Source organism: Tupaia chinensis, unplaced genomic scaffold (assembly GCF_000334495.1).
Source record: "Tupaia chinensis unplaced genomic scaffold, TupChi_1.0 Scaffold000340_1, whole genome shotgun sequence".
Classification (NCBI taxonomy): Eukaryota; Metazoa; Chordata; class Mammalia; order Scandentia; family Tupaiidae; genus Tupaia; species Tupaia belangeri.
In genome coordinates, this window is record NW_006159834.1 from 665420 (window position 1) to 674306 (window position 8887).

Consider the following 8887-nt stretch of genomic DNA (forward strand, 5'->3'; position numbering starts at 1 on the left):
AGCATACTGCCATTGCTCCATTGTTTTGTTCAAGTACTACTGATAAGCAAAGTCTGATGATAATCTAATTTTCTTTCCTTTATGAGTCATTTGATCTTTTTTCCTAGATACCCTGTTAGTTTTACTAGAATACAACTCAGTTGGTTATTCTTGGTCAGTATTCTTTGGTATGTGATTTGCCCATTTATTATATATTGGGTTGTGAAAGTCATGATACATTTTTGCATAGAAAAAATACACTGTGTCTTTTCTGACAATCTAGTATTGTAGTTTCAGATGCTTTGTTTTTATGTCAGAAAAGCTTCCATTTATTGTTATATTTGTTCCTTGCTTTATTTTTCCTCTTCAAGACTCCTATTGTACATATGTTGGATCTTCTTCAACTATCTTCAGTATGTTCCATTTTCTCTTAAATTTCTTTTCTTTTTTTTTTTTAATTTTGAAAGTTTCCCCCCTTTTTGTGTTGTCTTAAGGTATTTATCTATTGTGTTTATAAATTCTTTGTTTCTTCTAGTTTACTACTTTATAAAATTGACTTTTTAATTTTGAGTTTTATCAGCTAAGTTCTAGGTATTTTCTGGGATTATTAAAATTGTGATTTATGTTGTTCTTCCATATCATGTATAATTTATTTTTTAAAACCATGTATAATTTCTTAAAGTCTTTTAAGCTTATTCTGAAATATTAATAGTGGGTTTTGTAGTGTTCATCTTTTATAGTGTTCATCTTTGATATTTGCATTCATCGTCTTCAAAGATTTCTTCTTTTTTTTTTTTTAAGAGAGATTTTTGCTGTAGAGTGGTGCACTTACCAGAGAGAGACAGAGAAACAGAATGTGAGAAATCACCCCCCAGGAGGGACGGTATGCACACAAGCCTGGCATGCCAGGTTTAGGCCACTGGTTCCAGGACTGGAACAATAGTCAGCTACGTGGACAGCATAATCGTTACATCATCTGCTAGTCCCCAGAGATTTATTCTGTACTTACTTTTTTCTTATAATAACTTTGTATCAAGTTTGACATCTATCTTTTTTTTTCATTCCTTTATTTATTTATATATTTTTTTTGAGAGGTTTTCACTATAGGGCGCCTGCGCTCACCAGACAGACAGAGAGAGACATAGAGACAGAAAGCGAGAAATCACCCCCCAGGGGGCATGGTCACACCACAATCCCTTCTCCTCCATTCTCCTCTCAGGATCTTGGGCACGCACGCACATGCACCCGGCATGAGCTTTAAGCCACCGGGTCCAGGACGCAAACTGTGGTCGACTACGTGGGAGTCCAGCGACATAGCCATTACGCTAACTGCTGGTTCCCGACATCAATCTTTTTTTGTATGCATTTGTATGTATCGTTAGTATAATTAGCCTTTAAAAAAATTCAGTTCATTCAAAAAATACGGATAAAATGAATTTCAGTTGCAATTTCACATGTACCAAAAATAAAAGTGATATCTATAAAAATGCCTTACAAATGAATGAAAAACTACAATTTCACAAAAGACTGTAGACATCTTTCACCTAGTCAGACCTTCTTTTAGGCAAAGTGCTCATTTGATGACAGATAAATGAACAGATGCACACTACTGTGAACTACTTCAGACAGTACAGAGAAAGGATTGGATTTGGTGGATGTGAGACAAAAAAAAAATGGTTAAAAATGTTAAACTTTTCTTTACTAGAGAAAAACAAAAAAAGTAACTCACCATTCTAAACACACAGATTCTTCTCCTGTTTTTGTGTAATGTTTCACAGTATGTCACCCTGTGGGCCAACTGGTGGTGTGTGATTAAAGTGGCTGAATCCCACATGAACAGATATGCTGTTAGATTACAGCACTTGAAAAACACACTGGATGTGTGTGCATGGGGGCCCCAAATCCTGAGAGGAGAGTGGATGAGAAGGGATTACAGAGTGGCTATCTTCCTAAGAGGTGCATTTTCACTTTACCTCTCTTTCTGTCTCTGGCAAACTCATGTGCCCTATAGCAAGTTAAGGAAAAATACTAAGTCACCTTGAAAAATGAGATTTCTTCATTTTGTCTCTTTTGCTCTTTCCTTTTCCTTTTTTTTTTTTTTTAAAGGATTTTGCTTTAGGGCACATGTGCTCACTGGAGAAAGAGTCAGAGAGAGGAAAAGTAAGAAATCACCCGCAGGAGGATGTCTCGCTCCAGTCCCCTCTCCTCCTTTCTCCTCCCTGGATTTTGGGCACACATCCACACTATCCTGGTGTAATTTTCAAGCCACGGGGTCTGGGATTCATGCTGCAATCAGCCATGTGGGAGTCCAACACCCTAACCACTACACCACCTGGCCCCTTTTGCAATTTTTAAACTTTATTTTTATTTATTTATTTATTCCATGACTAAAGAGAGAGACAGAGAAATGCCATCCCCAATATGGTCCTGGCCTGAGCCACCCTATCTCAAGTCAGCCCTGGATCATGGGCATTCATGTGCCTAGCATCCTCAGGGACACCTCCAAATGTGAACCCAGAACCTTCCCATGGGAGTTTGTCTTGTTTCACCACTGTGCCTGTGTCTGGCCCCTCCATCCCCACTTTTATCTGGAGTTTTTCTGTTATTTTCTTCTACTGATCCTGTCTTCTTCATTTTGGTTCTTGCTCCTAGCAGCATCTCCTTGCTGCGGCTTTCTTCTGGAAGAGGTTTGATTGGTTCATGTTGAGTTTCTAGTGACTGGAGTGTTCTGTGCCCTCCGGCTCTGCTGTGAACCCTTGCAGTCCTGTGCTGTTGTAGCAGCAGAATCTGTTCCCTTCCACATGCTTTTCTCCCTTTCTCCTGTTGTGGGTGAGAGCCCCTGGTGATCATGCTGGGTTTCTTCTGTTTTATGGGCTGACAAGTGCCCCATTACTGTCCTCTGCTTCTTTCCACGTTGTTGCTAATACTCACACAGATCTTAAAGCTGCTGTCGTCTTACCTCCCCTTTTTTTTATTTTGAGATTTTGTGCTTGAAGTTTTGGTTTGCTATTTAATTGGTCTCTGATTTTATGAGGGAATTTGGAGAGCTTAAAAATTTCAGCTGCTGGGACCAGCAGTTAGTGTTATGGCTATGTCGCTGGACTCCCACGTAACCAACTGTGGTTCGAGCCCCGGACCCGGCGGCTTAAACTCACGCCGGGCACGTGTGCATGCATGCCCAAGATCCTGAGAGGAGAATGGAGGAGAAGGGATTGCTGCGTGGCCATTCCCCCTGGGGGGTGATTTCTTGCTTTCTCGCTCTCTGTGTCTCTCTGTTTTTTTGGCGAGCGCGCGCGCCCTATAGCAAAAAACGTTTCCCCTCCAAAAAAAAAAAAAAAAATTCAGCTGCTGTCATCTTCTTCCCAGAATTCTTACAAACTTTTTTCTTGTTTAGATGTTGCAAACCACTACTCCCTAGAACATGCTTTTTTCTTTGCATTAAATGTAGACTATGCTACGTTAAAAATGGACAGTAAATGTTATATTTCTCTTGCTATTAATGAATACACTGCTATCTAATTGAGTACTTTTCTATACCATCAACAACTGTCATTGGAGCCAGATTTTTTATTTCCTTGATGATGTTTTAGATGCACTAATCAGGGAAAAGTTGTGGTAGAAGTCCAGCCATTGTGTTGAAGTGGTGATGTATTGTTCTGCAGTGCTGGAAACTACATGGAAGATCAGGGTTTGGTTCCCAGGTTGACCTGTGCTTGCCTGGTACGTGTGTGTCAGGCTCGCTGAAAAGCTGAAGGGCTGTTGGGATCATGGTATGAAACCTTATTGGGGCTGTTTGTCTCTCTGTCTTTCTCACTTCTTTGTCATGAAAGAAAGAAACTAGCAAAAAAAGGTATGGTAGAAAGTTCTCATATATAAGTAAAATATAAATAACAAATACTTATATGTTTTCAGATTTACCAACAGCACTACTGAGATTTAAAAAAATACATGATAGTTTACTGAGATGTAATTTATATACCATACAATTGATTCTTCTAAAGTATCCCGTTTAGTGGGTTTTTAGTATATTCAAAATTATGCAGTCATTACAACAACCAATTTTAGAATGTTTTCTTACCTCTGAAAGAAACCCCGTACTCATTAGTAGTCACTCCTTGTTTGTCCCCAGGTCTCCCTCCTCCCCACTCAGCAATGACTAATCTGTCTGTCTCTGTAGGTTTGCCTATTCTGTACGTTTCATGCAAATAGAATCACACAGCGTGTGCCTTTGTGACTAGCTTCTGTCACTCAGCAAGGTCTTCAAAGTCCATCCATGTTGTGTCATATATCAGTACTTCATTTCTTTTTCTTTCTTTTTCTTTTCTTTTTCTTTTTTTTAATTTATTTATTTAAGAGAGAGATTTTTGCTTTAGGGCACATAACGGTTGCTGGAGACAGAAAGTGAGAAATCATCCTCTGGGGGATGGCCACATTGCAGTCCCTTTTCCTCCAGTCCCCTCTTGGGATTTTGGGCATGCACGCACACACACCCAGCGTGAGTTTTAAGCTGCTGGGTCTGGAACTCGAACTGCACTTAACTATGTGAGAGTCCAGTGATGTAACCATTACGCCATCTGCTGGTCCCAATTTCTCTATTTTCAAGTAATAGTCCATTGTCGAATCTATTGCATTTTATTTATCTGTTCATCAGTTAAGGGACATTCAGTTGTTTCCACTTTTTTATCATTATGAGTAACCATTATGAGCACTTTTGAACCAGTTTTGTGTAGATATTTTCATTTATTTTGGGTATATAACTAGGAATGGAATTGCTGAGTCAAATGGTAACTATATAATTTTCAAAGTACTTGCACTGTTTTCATTCCTACCAGCAGTGTATCAGGGTTCCAATTTGTTCTCAGCTTGTCAACACTTAGTATTATTCTCCTTTTTATAGCCATCCTAATATGGTATTTTATTGTGGTTTTGAATTTTTTAAAATTTTTATTTCCCTAATGACTAATGATGTTGAGCAACTTTTTCATTGCAGTTATTGGCCATGTGTTTATTTGTTTAGAAGAAATGTCTGTTCAGATCCTTTACTGTTTTGTTTTGTTTTTGAGGTTTTTGCCATAGGGCATGTGCACTTGCCAGAGAGACAGAGACAGTGAAAGAGAAAGTGAGAAATCACACCCCAGGAGGGCTGGCCATGCTACAGTCCCTTCTCTTCTGTTTTCCTCCTGGGATTTTGGCCATGCATACACGTGCACCCAGCATGATGTTCAAGCTGCCAGATCCAGAATTCAGATTGCGGTTGACCATGTGGGAGTCCAGAGCCTTAACCACCTGCTGGCCCTCCTTTAAAGATTTTTTTAAATTGGATTTTGGTCTTTTTTTTAATTATTGAATGGTAAGAATTGTTTATATATTCTGGATGCATTTCTTTGAACAGTTATGTGGCTTCTTCATCTTGTGATTGTCTTTCCACTCTGGTGATGATAGCTTTTAAAGTACAACTTTCAGTTTTGAGAGAGCTCACATTTCTATCTTTTTTTGGTCACTTGTACTTTTGTCATTATATGTAGGGATTTTTTGTGTAAATCAGGGTTCTGAAGATTTACTTCTGTAATTTCTTCTAAGAGCTTTATAGTTTTTAGCTCTTACAGTTAGGTGTATGATCCATTTTGAGTCAGTGTTTGTGTACGGTGTGACAGATGGGTCAGATTCATTCCTTTGCACATGAATATCTCGTCAACCCATAAGAAATACATAGTAGTTACAATTTAATTCAACTGTAAGTATTTTTTCATTTTTATTATAATTATTTCATTGATACATGAGTTATCTAGATTTGTTTTTGTTTCCTTTTCAATCCATTTGCTATTTTTCTACTTTTTAAAATGATTTCTCACTTAAATATATTCTGTTTGTAGATAGGGTACATACACTAATTCTTCGAGATTCAAATAGGATAACTTTATGGCCTAGTGCGCAGTTTTCATTTCTTGTAAAAAGTGAACAGGTACCAGCTAGTGTAATGTTACATATCTTAGATGAAGCTCACTAAATCGGATGTTTATGTCACCTGTATCCTTAATGATTTTTTTAAAAAAATCTACCTGTGTCATTTCCTGATTGAAATGTGTTAAAAGGTTCTACCAAGATGGTATATTTGTTTCTTCCTCTTAGTTCTGTTCATTTTTTTGTGTCTCATTTTAATTCATTATGAAAAGTTTGAAGCATACACAAAAGAAAAGAAAATAATATAATTAATTCCTACCACCCACCTGTCTTTAACCATTATGAATATATAAGGCCAATCTTATTTCGTACATTCTCTCTACCTCCACTTTATACCTTCCTCCCCAGCCTGTTTTAAAGCAAATCCAGGACATAACTGTTACCGTTTATACACTCAGTGTGTAGATTTACTCATACATCCACCACAGTGTTCGTCCATTTATTTTTTGCATGGTAGCCTCTCTAAATACGTTTTCTTATGCTTGAAATGTATATATTACCGAATCCTCTCATGAGTCTTAAAACTTTTTAAGTTTTACATATATTTTTCTCCCTTTTTAAAAGTTGTTTCTTTAGAGAGAGACAGAGACAGGAGCCTCAGTAGGGTCTTCATGCCACAAGGATTATGGGCACATGCACACCAGAGTGTACAGGGAGACCTCAGGTGCAAACCCAGGACCAACCCATGGACCCCAGCATTGCAGTGTCGTGTTACTGCTGGGCCACTGCTGCTGGCCTAATGCAAGCCCTTTAGTGGCAGATTTTCTCAGTTTTCATTTCTTTGAACATGTTTTTATCTTACGCAGTTTCTGGAAAATTATTGCAGAATTCAAGTAGACAGTTATACAAGGGGTCTTCTAAAGGTTTATGAAAAATATATCTTGTTAAAAAACCACGAATTTCAACATTTTTGCACCAAATTAGCTCCTATTTTAATTCCATTTTTCTGCATACTCTTTGAAGTCCTCTCATAATTTTATGAGCATTTTGAATACTCCACTGTCTTTTGACTCCCATTGTTGTTGTTGAGAAATAAACAGGAAATCTAATTTCTGTTTCTTTATGGGCGATCTCATTGGCTTCTTTGAAAACTCTCTCTTTTTCTCTGGTACTCTGCAGTTTGACTATAATATGACAGAAGTGGTTCATAAACATTTGAATATAGTAATTTCATGTTATTCACATTAAATTTCTTTTTTTAAAGTTTGTTTACTTAGGGGACCAGCAGATTGTGTTTAGGTTAAGGCAGCTGGATTCCACATGACCAAATGTTCAGTTTGAGTCCGAGACTGGGAAGCTTAAAACCCACCCCGTTTGCATGTGTGTGGTGCCTAAAATCTCATGAGGAGAATAGAGAAGAAGGACTTGTGGGTGTGACCATCCCCCCAGAGGGTGATTTTTCACTTTTCTTCTCTTTTTCCATCTCCCTCTGCTCTGTCTCTTTCACCAATGTTAAATCTCTTAACGTTCTATTTCTAAATGGTAATCAGTGTTCTGTAAACAGTTAAGTATGTAAGGGCTGCTTGCTATCTAAAAAGACCCCACCCACGGTGGCTCTTTGGAGAACACAGGTTGTAACTTGTCTGCCTTGTCACTTCCTTGTCAAGATCTTGTGTATGTACCTTGATGTAAATAGGCACAATATACTTTATCTTTCTACAGCACTGTTGGAAATAATTATGAAAAATGGAAGCACAGCTGGAAATAGCCCTCATTGCCGAAAACCGTCAGGGAGTGGTGATCAAAGCAAGTCTAATTGCACAAAGGACAGCACGTCTGGTAGTGGGGAGAGTGGAAAAGGCTACACCAAAGACCAAGTAGACGGAGTTCTCAGGTAGGAGCAACGTGCTTTGTACCTCAGTCATCACTGATGCTCATGTAATTTTTTAATGTTACACCTAAAAGCAGTATTTGAAATATAATTTAATAGAAAAACAGACGTCAAGGAATTGACCTCTGGGTGTGTATTGTGCTACATAGTCTTTATAAATCAGTCTGTAACATACCAGCTCTGTGGAAGGTTCCATCTTTTATTTTATTTTTTGCTTTTAGATTTTTGCCATAGGATGTGTGCACTTGCCAAAGAGAGAGAGAGACAGCGGGAGGGAAAGTGAGAAATCATCCCCCGGTGAGGGGGGGGAGGGAGCGTATGCAGCCAAGCTGCAATCAGTCCCTTCTCTTCCATTCTCCTCTTGGGTTTTGGGCACGCACGCACACATGCCCAGTGTCATTTTAAAGCTTCTGGGTCCAGGACTCAACCTGCAGCCAGCCACATGAGAGTCCAATGCCTTAGCCGCTATGTCGTCTTCTGGCCCCAGGTTCTATCTTTTGAAGCATCTTTAAATTATAAAGCTTCTTCCAGATAATTTTTTAAAGAGATATTATTTCAGTCTTAATATAATTGATTGCTTAGGTAGCAATATTGAAAGAGGATAAAAGCCAGTTTTGTCTTACATAGTTCATGAACGTGGGAGAATTTCATATAAGAGGCTGACAGCAACAGCACTGTCGATTTCCTACTTACATTAATGAGTTTCTGTTCCATTTCTTTCTTTTCTTGTGGCTATCTTTATGTGTATGCAAATACCATGAGAATCTCTCTTTTTAATACTTTTATTCTGATTATTCTGTTTTTGTGTTTTCGTTTTACTTCATGATATACTTCTCAGAGCAGAAGGATTAGGTAGAGTTGAAAACTATGCACTGGGTTTTGAAAATCTACCTTTTACTAATTTCATAAATGAGAAACAAAATGAGATTCTAAGTATGAAACTACAGAAAAGACCGTTGTTTTCATTCTTACTACAGCTTAATGAAACTACAGATACACTGATGCTGCTCTCCTAGGGAAGCTAGAGTTTGAGAACAAAGTCCTCTGAACAGTGATTAATCAGGAGATTCCCAAGGAGAGTAAATACAGTACAGCGAACTACGCAAGTGAAGAGCG

The 8887-nt window shown here is 38.2% G+C and overlaps 1 protein-coding gene across 1 annotated transcript in view; it reads left to right on the forward strand.

Annotated features, from left to right (window-relative positions):
• The first annotated feature begins 1578 nt into the window (after positions 1-1578).
• DNAJB14 (DnaJ heat shock protein family (Hsp40) member B14) overlaps positions 1579-8887 on the forward strand; it is a 37203-nt gene continuing 29894 nt past the window's right edge. The window contains exons 1-3 of the mRNA XM_006152184.3: positions 1579-1636; positions 3374-3451; positions 7603-7774. Of these exons, the coding sequence (XP_006152246.1) occupies positions 1579-1636; positions 3374-3451; positions 7603-7774 (308 nt within the window). The remainder of the gene's footprint in view (positions 1637-3373; positions 3452-7602; positions 7775-8887) is intronic.